Source organism: Sorex fumeus, unplaced genomic scaffold (genome assembly GCF_029834395.1).
Source record: "Sorex fumeus unplaced genomic scaffold, SorFum_2.1 ptg000122l, whole genome shotgun sequence".
In the NCBI taxonomy this organism is placed as follows: Eukaryota; Metazoa; Chordata; class Mammalia; order Eulipotyphla; family Soricidae; genus Sorex; species Sorex fumeus.
The window spans coordinates 49,070,132-49,090,271 of record NW_026606179.1 but is presented as its reverse complement, the minus strand read 5'-3'; the positions used below and the strand labels follow the sequence as shown (position 1 = coordinate 49,090,271).

General features: G+C 42.3%; 1 protein-coding gene across 1 annotated transcript in view; it reads left to right on the top strand.

The window, feature by feature from the left end:
* The window catches only part of NAE1 (NEDD8 activating enzyme E1 subunit 1), a 33,706-nt gene that overhangs the window by 669 nt on the left and 12,897 nt on the right, over nt 1–20,140 (top strand). Inside the window, exons 2-13 of the mRNA XM_056136042.1 lie at nt 3,917–4,020; nt 4,118–4,178; nt 7,413–7,443; nt 8,595–8,666; nt 8,886–8,965; nt 10,356–10,465; nt 12,928–13,037; nt 14,520–14,582; nt 14,946–15,009; nt 15,656–15,747; nt 19,240–19,299; nt 19,404–19,537. Coding sequence (XP_055992017.1) covers nt 3,917–4,020; nt 4,118–4,178; nt 7,413–7,443; nt 8,595–8,666; nt 8,886–8,965; nt 10,356–10,465; nt 12,928–13,037; nt 14,520–14,582; nt 14,946–15,009; nt 15,656–15,747; nt 19,240–19,299; nt 19,404–19,537 — 981 coding nt within the window. The remainder of the gene's footprint in view (nt 1–3,916; nt 4,021–4,117; nt 4,179–7,412; nt 7,444–8,594; nt 8,667–8,885; nt 8,966–10,355; nt 10,466–12,927; nt 13,038–14,519; nt 14,583–14,945; nt 15,010–15,655; nt 15,748–19,239; nt 19,300–19,403; nt 19,538–20,140) is intronic.

Here is a 20,140-nt window from a genome sequence, read left to right as displayed (position 1 = left end):
CTTGGAAATCGGACGTTTCCCACCCCCGACCCCTCCACGCACATGCAGCATCTCGGGGTGTGTGTGTGGACGGTTCGCCGATCCGGCGCTCAGGAGCCCCTTTGGCGAGTGTGACCCTGTGTGGCCCCAAGTGCCACGGGCCCTGGACAGCTCATCTCAAGCAGGGTCTTGGCTGCTTTCTGTTCCTGGCCTTTCCTCCTCCTCCTCTTCCTCCTCCTCCTTCTCATTCCTTAGTTTTCTTCGTTTTTCCTTTTTTTTTTTTTTTTTGTTTGGGGACCACTCCTGGCGGTGCTCAGGGTTTTCTTCTGGATCTGCACTCAGGAATTTTTCTTGAAGGGCCCAGGGGACTATACGGGGATGCCAGGGATGGGACTCTGATGGGCTTTGTGCAAAGCAAAGGCCCTAACCTCTGTGCAGTGGAAGTAAAAAAAAAAAAAATTGCCCCTGTCCCGGTTTTCTGGGTCCTCTTTACTCAAGCCAGGAAGGGGGTCAGGGTATGTTGTGGGTAGGCTGCAAGGTGGGCAGCTGCTGCCTCCTGCTGATGAGACATTCTCTCTGTTGTCTAGATGGGTATACTGAGTCTTGGGAAATGTTAGACCATAACTTCTGAGTGATTTTCCCCTCCACGTGAGCCAGGCTATAATTTCGGCCCTCTGGGTTTTTCAGAATGAGTACTTTAATCATTTCTTCTCAAGTGCCCAAGCTTCTGAGCGAAAAGCGAGGTACGAGAGGCCCCCAGAACCTGCTATATTCTTTTGTAAATTCTTGGTGCTCTTTGTCTTTTGAATATATGATAAAGCTGAGAAAAGATATTTCAGAATATATATCAAGATATATCATTGAATATCTGTGACCAAAGAAAAGTTTTAAAGAAATTGTTTTTTGAATCAAAGCACCATAATTTACAAAGTGATTCATTGTTGAGTTTATTGTACAATATTGCAATACCCACCTCCAGTGGCTTCCCTCCACCAGTGTTCCCAGGTTCCCTCCCATACTCTCCCCGTCTTCAGCCTGCCTTCTTGTCAGGCACCTTTCTAAGTTTGACTGTTAAAGTTTGGGTGTCTTGGTTTCAGTGCTGTTGACTATGGTTTGAATACTTGACTCTACCATTCCTTAACACTGCCTTGACAAAAGAGTTTCTGCTGAGCCAAATTGTTTAGGCATTTAACTTTGCAGTTTTTAGCTTTGTTATTTTGTATTGGTTTGGTTCCCAAGGACCAAACCCAAGGCCTCATTCATGCAGAGTTTGCACTCTTGCCACTGTTACTTCTTTTGCCCCCATACTTGATCTCTTTGTTTGATTTTGGGATCACATCTAGGCATTGCTTAGAGGCTGCTTCCAGCACTTTGCTTGAAATTGCATTTGGAGGTGTTTGGGGGTGATTGTATAGAGCTGAGGGGCGGGGGGTTGAACTTGGGCCCACTGGTTGCTAAGCATGTGCTTCAGCTCTCTTAACTCGCCTGCTCCAAATGCTATCTTTTTTTTTTTTTTCGGTTTTTGGGTCACACCCGGCGATGCACAGGGGTTACTCCTGGCTTTGCACTCAGGAATTACTCCTGGTGGTGCTCGGGGGACTATATGAGATACTGGGAATCAAACCCGGGTCGGCCACGTGCAAGGCAAACACCCTACCCGCTGTACTATCACTCTAGCCCCCTCCAAATGTTATCTTTAACAAAGAAGTTGATCATTGGTTTTGCGTGTCACAAGGGAACAGAAGCAAAGCGGTGCAGCTAACAGGTAACAAGGCCCCACTCTCCATTGGTCAGCAGGAGAGTGGAGGATTGAATTGTATCGGACCCCTTTCTTGAACCCTGTTCCCTAGAGATGCTCCAGTGTTCTCCAAGGCTCACTCTCTGACTGCCCAAGCACCCATCGACCAGATTGGCCTGGTGCCTTGTTATGTGAGCCTGACTTTTATAGAAAGATCAGATGTTTCTAATTCGGCTGGATCTTCCATGAAGTTTACAAGCTATTCTGTGACCACTTGCCCTCAGCCAGGCAACGGGGCTCCGGTGAAGATGGGAGTAATAGGGACCTGAGTGGAGATGAGAGTGGGGTAGAGGAAAGGATGGTTAGCAAATAAAAAGCTTGGTGAGGCAGTTAGAGTTGTGATGGGACCACATACCAGCTACAGTAAGAGGGAGGGAAATCTGCTTTAGACCAGGTGACAGGAAGTGCAGGTGAGCACTTGCCTTGCATGCGTAAGGCCCTTGGTTTGTTTGTTTGTTTTTTTGTGGGGTTTTTGTTGTTGTTATTACTGTTTTTTAGGCCACACTCAGAAATGCTCAGGAGTTACTCCTGGCTCTGCTCAGGAATCACTCCTGGTTGTGCTCAGGGAACTGTATAGGATGCGGGGGATCGAACCAGGTTGGCCGCTTGCAAGGCAAACGCCCTACCTGCTCTCCTGTCACTCTGACCCTTGTTTTAAACCTTGGCACTGGTGGGAGGTGGAAGGAAGGTGTGAGAGATGAGGGGTGTGTAGTACATCACGTGATGGGGAAGACACATTAAGGTTTGTCACCCAAGTTGTGGTGGATATGGTTTTCTGATTTTGGTGCTCCTACACTTCTGATACTGACAAGAGAAGAAATTAGTTTGTAAGTTTTCTGGATGAAAGTAGCCAGGTTGGGGGGCCAGAGTGATGGTACTGTGGGTAGTGAGTGCATTTGCCTTGCATGCAGACTTGGGTTCGATCCCCGGCATCCTACAAAGTCCACCGAGCACCACCAGGTGTAATTCCTGAGTACAGAGCTAGGAGTAACATCACCTTCAACATCACCAGATATGACCCCAAAAAGAAAAAAAAAAAGGTAGCTCAGTTGGCCTGGGTGCCAGGGTTATAGCAGTTGTTATTCCATCCTTGTGTTTGTTGCATGTATTAATCATGCTATCAGAATGTTCATTGGGTATTTTGGTGTTTTTGTTTTTGAGCCACACCCCTTGGTATTCAGAGCTTACTCCTGGCTCTGCACTCAGGAATCACTCCTGACAAGGATTAGGGGACCATATGGAGTATCAGGAATTGGTACTTCCAATACCAGAACCCGTGTCAGCCATATGCAAGCAAATGCCCTACCTGCTAGAATTGTCTCTCCAGCCCCCTCATTGGGGGTTTAGTGCACTCCTGTAGAAGTTGATATGAGGTTTCTCAAATAATAGTAATTTCATTTTTATAGAAAAGTTTTTGCTTAGTTTTGGAACTATCACATTGATAAATCCAAAATCATGGTCTTAGATATGCTGGATAAGTGTAACTTAAGGAAAAACGAGGCAGAGAACAGGATAGGTTTCCAATCCAGGGCACTTCTTTAATGAGTGTATCCGAAAACTTTCTAGTTGTAACTTTCTAACTTGGAAAGAATAATGGACAAGGATATGGTTGACCGAACTCCTAGTAATGATTTGACCTCCCTCTAGCCATGTAAGGCATCCACTCGTATGAGCTATGGAATCTCAGCTATGGAATCTCCATTCACTCTTCCTGCAGTTCTGTTTCACATTTGCCATTTTTATATGTAAAAGAAAAACTTTTGTTGTAGGGGGTTACTCTCAACTCTGCTTGGGCTTGTTGCCTGTGGTGCTCTTGGGACTACATGGATCTGGGAATTGGACTCAGGCCTCGTTCATGCAAAGCATGTGCTCAGCCCTTTGAGCCTCTCCTGCCTCTTGAATAACACCTTAAAGATCAAAGGTTTGAACTGAGAGATAGTAAAGGAGTTAAGGTGCTTGCCTTGCGTGAAGCTAACCCGGTTCAAATCCCCAGCACCTCATATGGTCCCCTGAGCACTGCCAGGTGTTTCCCAATTTCCTCCTCCCACACACACTTCCCCAATAAAAATTATAGATCACCATTCAAATAAGGAAGAGTTCATTTTTTTTTGAGTGTTTGATTTATGTCTTGTTTTGCAGGTTGTGGGGTGATCACGGGCAGGAGGCTTTAGAATCTGCTCATGTTTGCCTAATAAATGCAACAGCTACAGGAACGGAAATTCTTAAGAACTTAGTATTACCCGGTAATGTAGTTTTGTGGGTTTTTATACCTCTGAATTTACTTCTTTAAAAATTTGAAGTAGAGATACATATTCTTGACTGGCACTTTTTGTCTCCTAGGTATTGGTTCATTCACAATTATTGATGGAAATCAGGTCAGCGGAGAAGATGCTGGAAATAAGTAGGTTCTTGTTTTTTCAAATAAATGCATGTTTAGGGAAGGTAGTACACAGTCGAAGAGGCTGTGATCTAAATCCCAGTGTTACCTCCTTAATCAGTGACTTGACAGTCAGCTGGAAGTAATTCCCAAGTTAGGATTTTAGTGAGAATGAAGTGAATTAATGTAGGTAAAGTGCTAGCAGAGTGTCTGGCAAATAGGCCATTATTACTTTCTTTATTGCTGATAGTGATACATAGTCACTGTCACTGTGCTCCCGTTGTTCATTGATTTGCTCGAGCGGGCCCAGTAACATCTCCATTGTGACAATTGTTACTGTGTTTGGCATATCGAATACCTCACGGGTAGCTTGCCAGACTTTGCAGTGCCGGCAAGATACTCTCGGTAGCTTGCCAGGCTCTCCGAGAGGAGCGGAGGTATCGAACTCTGGTCGGCCATGTTGACCTCTTGCAAGGCAAATGCCCTACCTGCTGTGCTATTTTGTTATTAATGCTAATTAATATTATTATAATGTTAGTAATTTGTGAAATACTGTTATTAATTTGTGAAATATGGATACTTTGCATGCATTGTTTACCAGATTTAAGTCTGCACTTGACAATAATTTTATTTTTGCTCACAAGAGTAGAGCATGCAGTACATGCAGGAGTCCGGGTTGGATACCTTGTACTGCTCAAGGACTTCTGAGCATCACCAGGAGACTCCCTGGCACCCAGCTATAAATAGTCCCTGTTCGCTGTGAGGTATAGCCCAAAAAGGAAAGAGAAGAAAAACAAGAGATGTGCTCTGAACTCTGCCTCACATATATTAGGACGTGGATTCAGTCCCTGGCCTTACCATTCTCCCACAGAATCAGTAATAAAAAACTACTTTTATTTGTGCACCATTTTTATTTTGAAGGGGAGGAGGCTTAGGCTATACCCGATGGTGGTCAGGTCTTATTCCTGGCTCTGTGTTCACTGTGGTGGAGCTTGGTTATTTGTGATGTCTTCCTAGCCTGGTCCAGGAGTAGCCATCTCTACCTGTTGTCTCTAAAAGTGCATCGTTGGGGCCAGTAGGATGTTTGCCTTGCCTTGTCCAAAAACAAACAAAAAATGCTTTCCTAAAGATGGACTACCCAAGCATGGCTGAGGATAATCCCTTTTTCTTTTTGGGCTAGTAGTGCTCAGGGCTTCTTGCTTTGTACTTAAGAATCCCCCTGGTAGGCTCAGGGGACCATATGGGGTGCCAGGGACCAAACCAAGGTCAGCTATGTGCAAGGGAAACGTCCTACCCAACATATCTCTAGCTCCTCTCTCTCCTATGAGAGAGAGAAGACCCTGAGCATTCCTGGATGTGGCCTTAAAACCAAAATCCAGCCTAACAGATCTATATATCATTCTTTAAATATGATCATATTTAGACTTATAAAGCATGCCCATATCTGGATTTCAAGTGTTTTCTTAGGAACTTGGAGTTAGGGTGTTTAGTATTTGTCAGTAAACAATGGGTGAATACAAGGAAAATCACTTTAGTTCATGTTGAGCAATAATATCCTTTAGATCCTTTTTCTTTGAGTGGTATATACATTTCTGCTTTCTTTAACAGCTCTTTAATTGGTATCTATAAAGCCTTGTTATTGTTGCTTACTTCGTGGTTGGGGGCAGGGTGTGATAAGAATGTCTGCTATAAAACCAACTCTGATCCAGGACCACGGACATAGTTCAGTGTGCTGGAGTACATGCACCTCATGCAGGAGCCCCAGGTTTGATTCCTGGAACTGCATGTTCTCCAGGCACTGAGTTGGGAATAGCCGAAGCACAGCTAGATGTAGCTCAAAAGCCAAAAAAACCTTAAACCACTGATTTTTCTGGTCAGACACCTGAGAACATGAAGGTATATAATATGCTGGAAGAAGCCTGAATAAATCAGTTAGTAATTACCTGCAAAGAACAAACAGTTCAGCCTAGCATTTCCCAAGTGTGTTTTGCTGAACTCTGGCCCTCGGGGCTGGGGATGACTCTTAATAGAGGTTCTATTAGTAGCTTCATAGAGCAGATGGACTCCAGTGTCCAGTGAGTTCAGGACACGAATCAGATAAAGCTAAGCATTTCTTAGTATAAAGCTTATTGTGTGGTTTTTCTGTTTGTTTGTTTCTTGCCATACCTGATGATGCTCAGGAGTTACTCTTGGCTCTGCACTCAGGAATTACTTCTGGCAGTGCTTGGGGGATGGTATGGGATGCCGGGGATTGAACCTGGGCCAGTCATGTGCAAGGCAAGTGCACTCCCTGCTGTACTACGGCTCTGGCTCCTACTCTGTGTTATATGTGCTGTCACATGCCACATCCCGTTTTCGTCATCAGGTCACATGTTTGTCATGGGCTCCAGAGCTGCAGTCTCAGTGCCTACCTAGTAGATACTGTCTAGGTACACTCCAACATCGCCACAGTGGCAGCATTATATTTCTCAGAACATGTCTGTTGCCAAGGAATGCATGAATAATAGAAATTTCTTACAGAAAAATAGAACATGATATTTCCCTTTTTTGGGGGGGGGGTGTGGGTTACTGGTGTAGCAATCGCTGCCAGCATTTAGGGGCTGAAGGGTTGGGGGTGAATAGGTCACCCAGGTACTAGCAGGGCCACTCTGGCATCACTTGGGCCATATACCTAGCCCTTTCCCACACTCTTTTTCTTTTTGTGTGTTTGTGTGTGGGGGGGGGGGGGGTGGCAGGGGCACACCCAGTCTTGCTCAGGGATTACTCTGGGCTCTGCAATCAGGGTGGTACTCTGGATGGTACTCAGGTACTCAGGTGGTACATCCCATATGGGATCCCGGGGATAAAACTAGTTTGTGTGCAGGTCAGGTGCCTTACCCGCTGTACTATCTCTCTGGCTCCACCTTTCCCAAATTCTTTTCTTTTGGAGCTGTCACTGTCACTGTCCTCCCGTTGTTCATTGATTTGCTCGAGCAGGCCTAGTAACATCTCCATTGAGACTTTGTTGTTACTGTGTTTGGCATATCGAATACATCACGGGTAGCTTGCCAGGCTAGGAAATAAGTCCGTGGTATATTCTTTAGAAGATATTAGCCTCCTTGATTACAAGTTTCACCTAACTTTCTTTTTCCAAAGAAGTCTCTTACAATCTAGAATCATATATAGTTTATTTTATGTTGTGAGTGAAATGTATCTGATATAAGTGGTTTTTCCTTCATAGTTAAAGAAATACTTTCTTTTTCTTTTGTTCTATTTTAGTTTTTTTCTTCAAAGAAGCAGTATTGGCAAGGTAAGTGATTGTAGAACATAGTAGGATTTTGAGCAACAGTGATGTCACTCTGTTTTGAGTGCTTGAAAAACTTTGACTTTATTATTTCTTTTAAGTAAAATTTTTGCTTTGAGAGCCACATCCAGCATTGCTTGGGGTTTACTCTCAGCGTAGTGCTCAGATATCTAACATGGGGCTCTTGCATTCAAAGCCTGCACTCAGTTCTTTGAGCTCCCTTTCAGTTCAAAAGCTTTGACTTTAAAATAGCTAATATTGGGGCTGGAGAGATAGACCAGCCAGTAGGGCGCTTGCATTGCACATGGCCAATCACAGTCCGATAGTGGCATCCTATATGGTCTCCTGAGCGCTGCTGGGAGTGATTCCTGAGTGCAGAACCAGGAGTAACCTCTGAGCATTGCTGGGTATAGTTCCAAAAGAAAAAAAAATCCTGTAACACTTAACATTTCTTATAAAGTGTTTTGAGAATTAGCTCCTTCTTCCTAATGTTGTAAATCTTTATCTGTTTGTTCGTTTACATTGTATTCTATAGTAAAGCTAAATGTTGGGTGATGTTCATGTTCAGAGTTTGAATTATTCTTGTTATTAAAATTTTTAGTTAGCCAGAATAACCTTTATTTTTGCTTTTATATTAAAACTTACACAAAGCTTTATTAACTTAATACAGTATTCTGAATGACAGTGACTATTGCTTTATGATTGACTTCTTTTTTAAAATTTGAGTTGTATGAATTACAAAATTATTTGTAATTGAGTTTCAGGCATGCAATGTTCCAACACCAATCCCTTCACCAGGGTTCATTTTCCTTTACTCATGTCCCCAGTTTCCCTCCCATCCCCCTACGACTGACCTTGGGATTTTAGAGTAGGTCAGAATTTGCTCCGGGACATCCCTATCTGCCACCCTGGGTGTTCTGATATTTTGCCCGCTCAGAAAAGTGCTAATAATGTCAGCATTGGGGAACTGGGAATAATTAGCTATTGGAAGTAATCTTCTGTTTGAATCCCATTTTGTTCGCTGTGAAGGGCAGAATTGTCAGGCCTACATGTGAGATTGGGAGTTTTACAATGTGTTTGCCTGGCCTGAAAGTGGATGGGTGATATTTTAACAAAATTTTTTTCTAATTCAAGTCAAATGGTTTGTTTTCATAAAGAACCGAGCTCAAGCTGCCATGGAATTATTACAAGAATTAAATACTGACGTCTCTGGAAGTTGTGTGGAACAGGTACCCATGTGTATGCGTAATTATTTCTGTACAGAAATGCAATCGTTATAATAGCTCACAACCCTAGGAATTGGAATTTTTGATTATGTTTAGTTGAAACTTGAACTGCTTTAACATTGGAATCTAGCATGATGCCTAATTTTTCTCGAATCGCTTACCTGTTCTAATGTATCTGATCTGATTGTAAAGTTTTTTTTAATTTTTCCCCCTTCTGTTTAGAATCCAGAAAACATTCTAGACAACGACCCTTCATTTTTCTGTAGATTTACCATTGTGATTGCAACTCAGCTTCCAGAGAGGTAAGTTTTGATGTCAGTATGTTATTTTAGTTTCTTACTAGATTTGCATAGGTTTATTTTCTCTACCGAGTCTGTGGTTTTTAAATTGCTCACCTCTATAGAAACCTTTCAATGGAAGCTGTTTACCTCCAGCATTAAGAAGATAGAGAAATGGTGCAGGAAGGAACCTGGGGACAAAGGTGGAGAGAAATTGGCACTGATGGTGGCTCTGGTGCTGGAACACTGTCTGAAACTCAACTCTGAATGTTTTTGTGAATCACAGTGCCTGCATAAAAAGATTTTTTTAAAAAAAGGCAACGAGACCAAAAAATAGTTTATTTTGATATTCCTTATATAAATAAGCCTCAACTGATAATAAACCATTGATACAATGTTTAAAAACAGAAGATAGAGAAGAGAAAAATAGACAACTTCTTTTTGAGACCTGAAGCTTTTTTGTATATGCTTAGAGTAATTAAATTGAACATTGCCTTTTAGTGAAGGCTAGAATTAAACTGATTAGAATAATAGAGAGCACCTGAAAGTGTGTACAGGGTCTTAGAAATATTTTCTCTTTATTGTTAAAATTTTTAACAAATTTTTTTTCTTTTTCTTTTTTTTTTTGTGAGGGAAATCCCTTACAGCTGTGCTGGGCAGGGGTCCCAGCAATGCTGGGGTTTGAACTTAGGGCCTTGCAAAAGCCTTGCATATATGCTCCAGCACTTGTGCTGCATCCCTGACCCAGGAAGGGTCTTTTTGGTAACATTCTTCCTTCCAGAAAGGATGAGGCTTCATATCCCACTATCCAAAAGATACTTTCTTGGGACACAACCTTGTGGTTCCCCACCTTCCTTTGTCTAATACTCTTATTATGATATTGGGGATGGGATTGTTATACACACACAGGGGTTGAATTTTTTTAGTTTGGGTGCTTGCAAACTGGGGGGCGTCCTCTTCAGTAGTGTTGCATCCTTCGGGGAGGGGTCACCTTGGCTGTGGTACTTGCACATCTTCTTAGTTGTGTTTGCTGAATGTCCCGCCCTATTAGGTGTTGTGCACACACTCCTGGCTGTGGTGCTGAGAAGCACAGACAGTAGAGGTGTTGGATTGTGCTAGTACATGTAGATGGTCCCAGGGTTAGAACTCATGACCTCATGCTTCAAGGCAAGTGCTTCAGCCACTAAGCCATCTCCTGGTCCCCCTCCTTGTTTTTTGCATTTCAGTATATTTTTGTCCTGCTTATATAAATCCAGTAACATATATTTGCATTATTTAGTATGCAGCTTGCTTTATTTTAAGGCTTTTTTCAGGCTTGTCTTTGCATTATTTAATAAGCAACTTGTCTTTATTTCAGGCTTGGCATATATCCATCTGCCGCTGCTCTTATCTTATGCTACTTTTTTTTTTACAGTACATTGCTCCGTTTAGCAGATGTCCTCTGGAACTCTCAGATTCCACTTTTGATCTGTAGGACATATGGACTAGTTGGTTATATGAGAATCATTATAAAGGAACATCCAGGTAAAATTGTTGTGACTCTGGGGCTGACTGCTGGTAAATGTCGGTACTGTTTGGGAAGTGTGGACCTTTAGAAAGTGAATTTCGAATTACAAAGTAGGGGCTGGAGCAATTTCAGCAGGTAGGGTGTTTGCTTTGCATGTGGCCTCCCCAGATTTCATCCCTGGCATCCCATATGGTCCCCTGAGCACTACCAGGAGTAATTCTCGAATGCAGAGCGAGGAGTAATTCCTGAGCATTGCCAGGTGTGATCCCCAAAAAAAGTAAAAATTAAATTACAAAGTAAATTTATAGTAACAAAACTCTTTGGGTTCAGAATAGCAATCAGAAATAGTAGGCTTTAATTTAGGATAGCACAGCGGGTAGGGTGTTCGCCTTGCACGTGGCCGACCCTGGTTCAATTCCTTCATCCCTCTTGGAGAGCCCGGCAAGCTATCGAGAATATCCCGCCTGCATGGCAAAGCCTGGCAAGCTCCCCGTGACATTCCTTATGCCAAAAACTGACAACAAGTCTCACAATGGAGATGTTACTGGTGCCTTGAGCAAATCTATGAACAACTGGAGGACAGTGCTGCAGTGCTACAGTGTAGCTAAAGCAAGAAATACAACTTGCTAATTTTATTAGACCTATCAGCTATGCAGGCACCTCTTTTATTCATGTATTTATTTGTTTTTGCCTCCAGACCCACATAGGTTCATGTAGCTGCTTGCTATAGTGGAGATCCTACTTAACACATAGAGGACACACCACATTAACCCCTTTGACCTTTCATCCTCTTTCCATGCAGACCTGAGGTTCCCCCAAATCAGGTACAGGGCAAGGCATTTCACACAAGGCATTTCCCTAGCTGCTGTTCTAAGGAAATAATGCAACCGGAAGGATAGCAGAGTTAGTCAAGAGACAGGCTTGCTAATCAAAGATAATATTAGAACTTTACCTAGAAAATTTTAATCTTAAATTGCATAAAGTTTGGGGGTGGAGTGACTTACCAAGCTGACTGGAGAGATCAGTGCTTGAGCCTGGCAGTGTGATGGGACTCGGTCCAGTGGTGCTGAGGGCTACTAAGGCCACCAATAGTCTCGGAATTGAATTGAGGCCATGTACAAAGTGCTCTAGCCCTGTATGTGAGGTGTCTCCCTGGCCTCAAATCAATGTAAACATTTCAGTCCGTCTTGTATTATTCTGACCCAGAACTCTGCTCTCTCAGTTATAGCCATTGGCAGTGGTGGTGTCACTGTGTTATCTGTTTGGGCAGATAGGGTCCACCTTGAAAGGTAAGCTGATGGCTGGTGCTGTTGGGCCAATTGAGAGATATAAATGGGCTCAAGTGATAGCACTCTAGGGTGCTTGCCTTGCACACAATTGACCCAGGTTCTATCTTCTACACCCCGTATGGTCCCCCAAACTTGCCAGGAGTAATCCTGAGTACAGAGCCAGGAATAAGTTCTGAGCATCGCCGGGTGCCCATCCTTCCCCCACCTCCCCCTTATCTCCACATACATACACTAAAAAAAGAGATGTAAGTGGAAGAGTGATAGGGTGAAATTTTAAATGAGCTGTTACTCTGAAGGTAGATAGATAATGAATTTGAAGAGGCAAAGAAGGCAGGCAGAGGTTGCACTTAGGAGATTCCTAGTGGTCTTCGAGGGAGTGTGTTTGCCTCTGACTTAAGGTTAGATGCTTTAAATCTAGGGCAGTGGGAATAGATAATAATGAAGGTTATTTTGAGCTGTATATCAGTCTTTATGTGATTACTTCAGATGCTTCCAGTTTCTTTTGGAAATGTCTTAAAAATTAGATTAAATGCTTTTCACAAATGAGACTGTTGAGTCAGAGATTAAGTTACTGGCTAAGGTCACATAGCTACAAAATGACAAAACTGGGCCCCGTGTTCTAGAAACACTGTTAAGAAATGCCATGCTCTCCTGTCCTCCCCCATGTGGAGAGCTGTGTACCAAGCAACATTAGAATGTGTGGGAAGTGACTAATGTCGGGCAGGAAAGCAAGAAGTCAAGGATGAGTAGGTTTCAAGAAGAGGTTTAGGCAGATGGCATGAGGATGGATTGAAGACCACAGCTGGTGGAAGGCAGGTTGCTAAGTTTGAGCTGCATACATAAGTGTCATCTTTTCTAGTTAGAATAATGTGACAGTTCTGCTCTAGAATACTTTGGGCTCTAATTTGATTAAAAGTAAAATCCATTTATCGGTGTTGAAAAAATTGTATGCCTGGAACCCAGTCATGAATAACTTTGTAATTTCATGGTGACTTAAAAAAGATATATCGTCCACTTTAGATTTGTGCATTTAGTAAAATATATGTTGTCAGTTTATGCCTCATTAATGAGCCCCATAGTGAAAAAGCCCTGTAGGCCCTTTTCCCATTTTTGAACTTACAGATTTTCTGTTTCTGTGATGTGTATTGCCAAAGAAGTAAATTTCTCTTTTGGGATTTCTTGTTTCACAGTAATAGAATCTCACCCAGATAATGCGTTAGAGGATCTGCGACTAGATAAGCCATTTCCAGAATTGAGAGAACATTTTCAGTCTTATGATTTGGATCAGATGGAAAAAAAGGTTAGTAATCTGCACACCTTTTTTTTTTATAGATAGGTTTAAAGTCCCCCCTCCCCCCTTTTCCTTTGGATGATGTGGGGAATTATATCCAAGGCCTCACATATGCAAGGGAGGGCTGAACCACAGACCTGGCTCCTTAAAGCTTTTTTTTTTTTTTTTTTTTTTTGCTTTTTGGGTTACACCCAGCGATGCTCAGGGGTTATTCCTGGCTGTGCACTCAGGAATTACTCCTGGCGGTACTTGCGGGAACATATGGGATTCCGGGGATCGAACTCAGGTTGACCGCGTGCAAGGCAAACGCCCTACCCTCTATGCTATTGCTCCAGCCCCAAAGCATTTTTTTTTTCAACCTAAGGTTTTAAAAATGATACATGAGAAGATACTGTATGCATCCATATTTCTGTAATCAATGTTTTATTTTTCTCTCTTTTTTTTTAGACCCCCCTCTCACTCCCCACAAGGTGGTGACCTCTGCTGTCTCTCAACATTATTTATTTTAAATAAATCTTTTTCCCCCCGTGATGAAAGAATATTGCATAGGAGAAATCATAAACTAATCATATCCATATAATCAACATGCAGGTCAAGAAGTAGAACATTAACACATCCTGAAGCTTCCTTCTTAGACTTTTCTTAAGCAAATCGAAGCACTTTTAATTTTTCCTTTATATTTTTGGGCCACATCTGGCTATGCCCAGGTGTTACTCTCAGCTCTGTGCTTGTGAATTACTCCTGGTGAGATTCAGGGAGCCATATATGGTGCTGAAGATTCAATCTGAGCTCCCCACATTCTGGGCACATATGTGTTCCGCCCATTAGCTATCTCTCCAACCTAAAATACTTTGAAACGTAACTTGAATTTGAATTGGGTGTTTTTTAAATTGTTTCCTCTTAAAATACATTTTTGAATGAAATTTATTTCAGATGTTTGAGATGTAAAAGGCAACAGCACGTTTCACTGTAGAAATTTTAGCAGACCATGTAACTTAAGGAGAGCTTGTATTTTTATTATCTACATATTAATAAATTTGTGTGTTGTGTGGTGCAGGGGATCGAACCCAGGACTTCACTCACACCAGGCCCATGGTATTCTGCTAAGCCACTGCCAGGCAGGCCTAGTATTTATTAAAGTGGAGGTATCTGGTCTGTCAGAACACAGAGAGGATGTGTTTTATTTTTTTTTCAAGGGTTGGTAGCTGAAATCGAGAAACTTAAGCTTTTATTTGGGGACAACAATTTTTAAAAATTTTCTTGATGATAAAATGGAAGCACTCATAGTATATCCTGCCACATTAAAATTAAATTGGACAGTTGCCTCTAAAAATTTGACAGTAATTTTTATTAACCAAATTCATTTTCCTCATTAGTTATTCCATGTAAACTGGTAAATAACAAATATTATTCAATTTATTGAAATGAGATGGTATACAGATGAATAAAAGTTAACTAATACTGTCATTTTTATTTTTCTCTGATTTTTAGGACCATAGCCATACTCCATGGATTGTGATCATAGCTAAATATTTAGCACAGTGGTATAGTGAGGTATGTCCTTTAAAAAATTCATGTTATTCTCAATTTTTCATTAAGGATTACAAGGGAGGGAAATAGGACATTGATGGTCTCCCTTAAGTGGTTATAGAACAGGTATCCCTTTTCCAGTGTACTTTCAGGAGTTTCTGTTTTGAAGCTGATATTTTAGTTAATTAAATAAAATTTGAATAAACCTCGTGCTGAAACTGGCAGTAGGGATTAAACACAGCAAAATGGCCCATAGTCAGCCTCTGATTTCAGTGAAGTCTGTATCTGCTGATGAGATCTCATGGGGTTGGGAGGATGGGGGAACTTTAGATCTGAATTTCTGAATTTTTAATTTTTATAACTACAATTTTTTTTGCATCAATTTAGACAAACGGACGAACACCGAAAACATATAAAGAAAAGGAAGAATTCAGAGAGATGATTAGACAAGGTAATGAAGGATGTGATTAAGTGTTTTGTGTATAATGTTTGAAAAGCAAATTGCTTAAGCTCATGTTTATTTTATTTCAGACAAAGCTTTTGTCATATGATACCTTCATGACCTTTAGATTTTTTTTCCCTCGGTGGGCAAGGAGCTACACTGTATAGTTTTCAGAGTGACTGAGGGCTGGGCATGTGACTCTGTAGTGAGGTCCTGGGTTTGCACGGTTCCTCAGCATGACTGAATGGGGTGTTGTGCAGCCCTGGCCTCTACAAAGATTAAAAACAAGCTAAAGAGTAGGGGGCCAGCGCAGCGTGGTAGGGCATTTGTCTTGCACGTAGCTGACCCCGGTTTGATCCCTGGCACCCCTTCCTCCCCCAACTCTAGTAATGATTTCAGCATGCAGAGCTGGGAGTAAGTTGTAGCCCCCCAAAAAGCAAACACCTCCCAAAACAAAAAATTAATTGTATTTGGTCCTCCATTCAAAATTGACTATTATTTCCTTAATATTTAGGGGGTAACTAACCCTCTCTAGGGAGTAGCCCGTGTGCACCAGTGGCTCTGGCCCAAAAACCAAGCAAAAAATAAACATCGGAGGGGAAGAGGTGTGGGGGAAAAGGAGCTGCTGTTTGCTAACTGGTGTTGATTTTGATAGGGATTCTAAAGAATGAAAATGGGACTCCTGAAGATGAAGAGAATTTTGAAGAAGCGATTAAAAATGTGAACACAGCATTGAATACAACTCAGGTATTGAGGAACTGCTGAGGGAGTCGGACAGGAAAAGGGTTTTCTGAAGTCCTTGTGGGAGACAGTTGGTTTGCAAATTAAGGCAATATTCCCGAAGCTGTTAGAAATTATTTTGAATACAGATGGATTCTTTTACTCTTTTTATGTATTATTTTGCAACTTGTTAAGGACATCCTGGGGTCCCACTGGCATTTATCAGCCAACCAGTCCTGCAGTGTTGGGCCGACCACTGATAGTTCTGGGGGCCTCCCGGACTCTGCCCTGTAGTGCTCGAGGACTATGTGGCACCAGGAATTAAACTCAGATTGGGCCCTTGCTAGGCACATGCCCTAACTCCTGTACTATTGCCCAGCCCTTGAATTTTGTTTTAATAAGAGTCTGTATTTCTTTGTTAAAATGGATATGAATACTACATATAGAGTAATACAGCAGTATATGGGTGGAGCGATAGCACAGCGGGTAGGGCATTTGCCTTGTATACGGCCGACCTGGCTGACCCAAGTTCAGTTCCTCCGCCCCTGCCGGAGAGTCCGGCAAGCTACCGAGAGTATCTTGGCCACAGGGCAAAGCCTGGCAAGCTACCCGTGATGTATTCGATATTCCAAACACAGTAACAACAAGTCGAAGGAGACGTTGCTGGGCCTGCTCGAGCAAATTAATGAACAATGGGAGGATAGTGACAGTATCAATAGTTATTCAGAATACATGATTTCTGAACAGTAAAAATTAGGTGATAGGAATTTGATAATGCATGGTATTTTGCTCATCTAAAATTATTTTGCTTTGAAAGCTGAATCTTGGGCCAGAGAAATGGTATAGGCAGTGAAGTCCTTGCCTTGCATGTGGCCATCCTGGGTTTGATCCCCAGCATCACATGTGGTCCCCCAAGCCTGCCAGAAGTGATCCCTGAACACCACAGGGTGTGGCACCAAAACAAAATAATAAAATAAATAAAACTAATGAAAGTTGAATCTCACCTTTCATTTTTTTTTGACACTAGTTATTTGAATAAAATGGAAATATTTGGTGGGTGGGATCACCCAAACAGTGCTTAGGGTGCTTGGTCAGGGATCCATGTGACTGTCAGGACTTGAAGGTTTGGTGCTCAAACCTGGAGGTGCTTAAGGGCATCATGCAGTGTCATGGGCTCAGTCGCTGCTTCACATGCGAAGCATGCACTCCAGTCTTTCAAGCTAGATCCCTGGCCGCTGGAATATGCCTTTAATATTACTGTATATTTGGTGACTGGAGGGATAGCTCAAAGCACTGAGAGCAGACTTTGCATGCAGCAGACCTGGGTTCAGTCCCTGGCACCACATGGTTCCCCAAACACTGAACTCAGAGCACTGCTCGGTGTGTTACCCTTCCCCCAATAAAATTATTTGGAGGATAACATAGTTTAGATGACTTTTGGTTTTTTTGATGTTGTTAATGTCTGGTCAATGATATTTTTGGGGAACATTAGAATAACACAGGCAGTTAAGTTAGAATTTTCTTATAGGGCTAGAGTGCTTGTACAGCAGATAAGGCATTTGCTTTGTAAGCAGCTGACCGGGTTTGATCCCTGGCACTCCACATGGTTCCAAGCCCACCAGGAGTGATTGCTGAGTGCAGACCCAGAAGTAAACCCTGAGCACCACTGAATATGGCCCCCAACCCTTCCCATCCACCCTCTGTATAATTTTCTTACACTTTAATTAAAAATGTTGCCTTTCAATTTAGAAATGTACTTGAGCAATTATTATAAATTTGGGGGCAACAATGAGGGGATTAACTTGCACTTCTAAGCATGTACCTTGTTTATCAGTTTTCTGGGGTGATGAAAATACTTTTTTTTTTGTTTAATTTTGCATGTCACAGATCCAACCCAGAGTTTCACACATGCAAAGCATTGTGCTCTTCCACTGAGTTACATCCTGGCCACAAAATTTTCTATGTCTTAATAGGGATGATGGCATTTGTTCAAGGATCAGTAGGAAAACTGGTATGATTGGAGTGAAGTGAACAGAGGACAGTTGTGGGGGAGGAACTCGAATTTGGAGAGGCAGAAAGATCCAGGTCATAATGGCCTTGCAGACCAGTGAAGCACTTGAGCAGGGGAGTATACTAGTCATATATGTTTCTTAAAACAATATTCTGGGGACCGGAGAGATAGTTCGGCAGGTAAGCCACATGCCTTGTGTGCGGCCAACCCAGATTTGACTTCCAGCACCTTATATGGTACTCCAGGTATGTTCCCTGAGCATAGAGCCAGGAGTAAGCCCTAAGTATTGCCGAATGTGTGCCCCTCTCTGCCCCACCCCCACCCCTTGCTGCTGCCAAAAGTAAAAATCATTCTGGTGCTGGTGAAATGACGTACAGGGTTGGAGTGCATGCTTTGTATGTGGGAACCCTGGGATTGATCCTTGCACCACTGAGCACTGCTGGGAGTATTCCCTGCTTCCTCCCCAAACCATTCAAGATCTTATGAGGAGAAAAAAAATGGGAGGAAAAGCAGAGAGTCCAGGTGCCAGAGAGATAGTAAAGTGGATAGGGCACTTGCCTTGCATGCCAATCCAGGTTGAATCCTCAGTATCCCGTATGGTCCCCCAGCACCACCTGGAATGATTCCTTAGTGCAAAGCTAGAAGTCAGCCCAAAGCATTGCTGGGTGAAGTCTGTGTCCCTCCCACCAAACAAGGGAAAAAACCATGCAGAGACCAACTAATAAGAAATTTCTTTTGTCTATAGAATAGTAGAATCAAGGCCTCGGGACCTAAACCTTGTAATGTTCTTAGAATGTATAATTATCTTGCTTACATTAAAAATATTTAGAGGGTCGAGAGAGAGAGATGTATAAGAGGCAAAGTGCTTCTCTTACACTTGGCTAACCCCAGTTTGATCCTCAGTACCACATATAGTTTCTTGAGTATCACAGGGTATAGAACAATTCCCCCAATTTTTTTTAGTTTGAGGACAGAGAAATAGTATAGAGTGAAGGTGCTTGCCTTGTATGTAGCTGACCTCAGTTCAATCCCAGGCACCTTATGTGGATGGTCCTGCGGGCACAGAGCCAGAAGTAGCCCCTAAGCACCATTTTATGTGTCCCACCCCGCCCATCCCACCCCCACTAGAAACCATTTTATCCAATTTTTGCCAGTGGGTGTCTCAGCACACACTAGGGTGTTTGGGTTTCAAGGTTTTGATTAGGTGGAAAAGCATGAAGGTCTACAAACCCAGTTTGGTAGTAATGTCTGTAATCTATTTTGTGTCTTCTCATGAAGCCGTGTTTTACTTTGGCTCCTTCACCTTGATCCTTAATCCTAATGACCAGTGAACAGGAGGGGACTTTCTTTTGTTTTCTCTTTCCCATCAAAACCTCCAAAAGCCTATGCAGATCGGATATTTTCATTTTATACTAACTTGAGAATTTAAAGAACTTAGGAGAAATAGCAGTGAAAATAAAGTTGGGCAAATTCTTGTTTGAAGAAAATGTTTTCTTTTCCTTTGTTAGATCCCAAGCAGTATTGAAGATATATTTAATGATGATCGCTGCATAAATATCACCAAACAGGTAACAGCAGGAAATAAAAAATATGCTCTTTATTTTTTATTTTACACTCTTTCAACCCTTGAGGGAAATTCAAATGCCATTTAATATTATTGCTTTTATTTTAGACTCCATCATTTTGGATTTTAGCTCGTGCCTTAAAGGAATTTGTGGCCAAAGAAGGTCAAGGAAATTTACCTGTTCGAGGCACAATTCCTGATATGATTGCAGATTCTGGCAAATACATAAAACTGCAAACTGTGTAAGTCATTGTTTTCTAAATTAGTAGTAAAAATTAATATTAGAGATAAACGTTTTGTCAGGGTTGAAGCAATAGTACAGTGGGTAGGGCACCTCCCTTTCATGTTGCTGACCCAGGTTTGATCCCTGGCACCCCATATGGTCCCCCAGCCCTGCCATGAGTATTCCCTGAGTGCAGAGCCAAGAAGAAGCCCTAAACACCACTGTGTATGCCCCCCACCCCCGCCAAAAAATCTCATTTTATCAGTGTATCAGAACCAAATGATTAATTCTGTTCTAATCTCATTGCTTTCCAAATAAGGTAGAGGCAGAAGATGTAGTTTGGGGTAGAGCATATGACTTGTGTGAGTCGTGGGATTCAAGCAGAAAGAGAGCCCCCAGCACTTCCCAACCACAACCCCCACCAAGAACTTACAAGGGATTTCATAGCAAATTTTAGTGAAGGGTGGGAAATAAAGAGTTCCCATATAGGGGGCAGAATCTTTTTGTTTGTTTTTAGGTACATCTGGCAGTTCTCAGGGCTTGCTTCTGGCTCTGCACTCAGGGATCACTACTGATGGTGCTGGGAATTGACAGACTAGCCTTGCTTGCTGTAAGGCCCTAG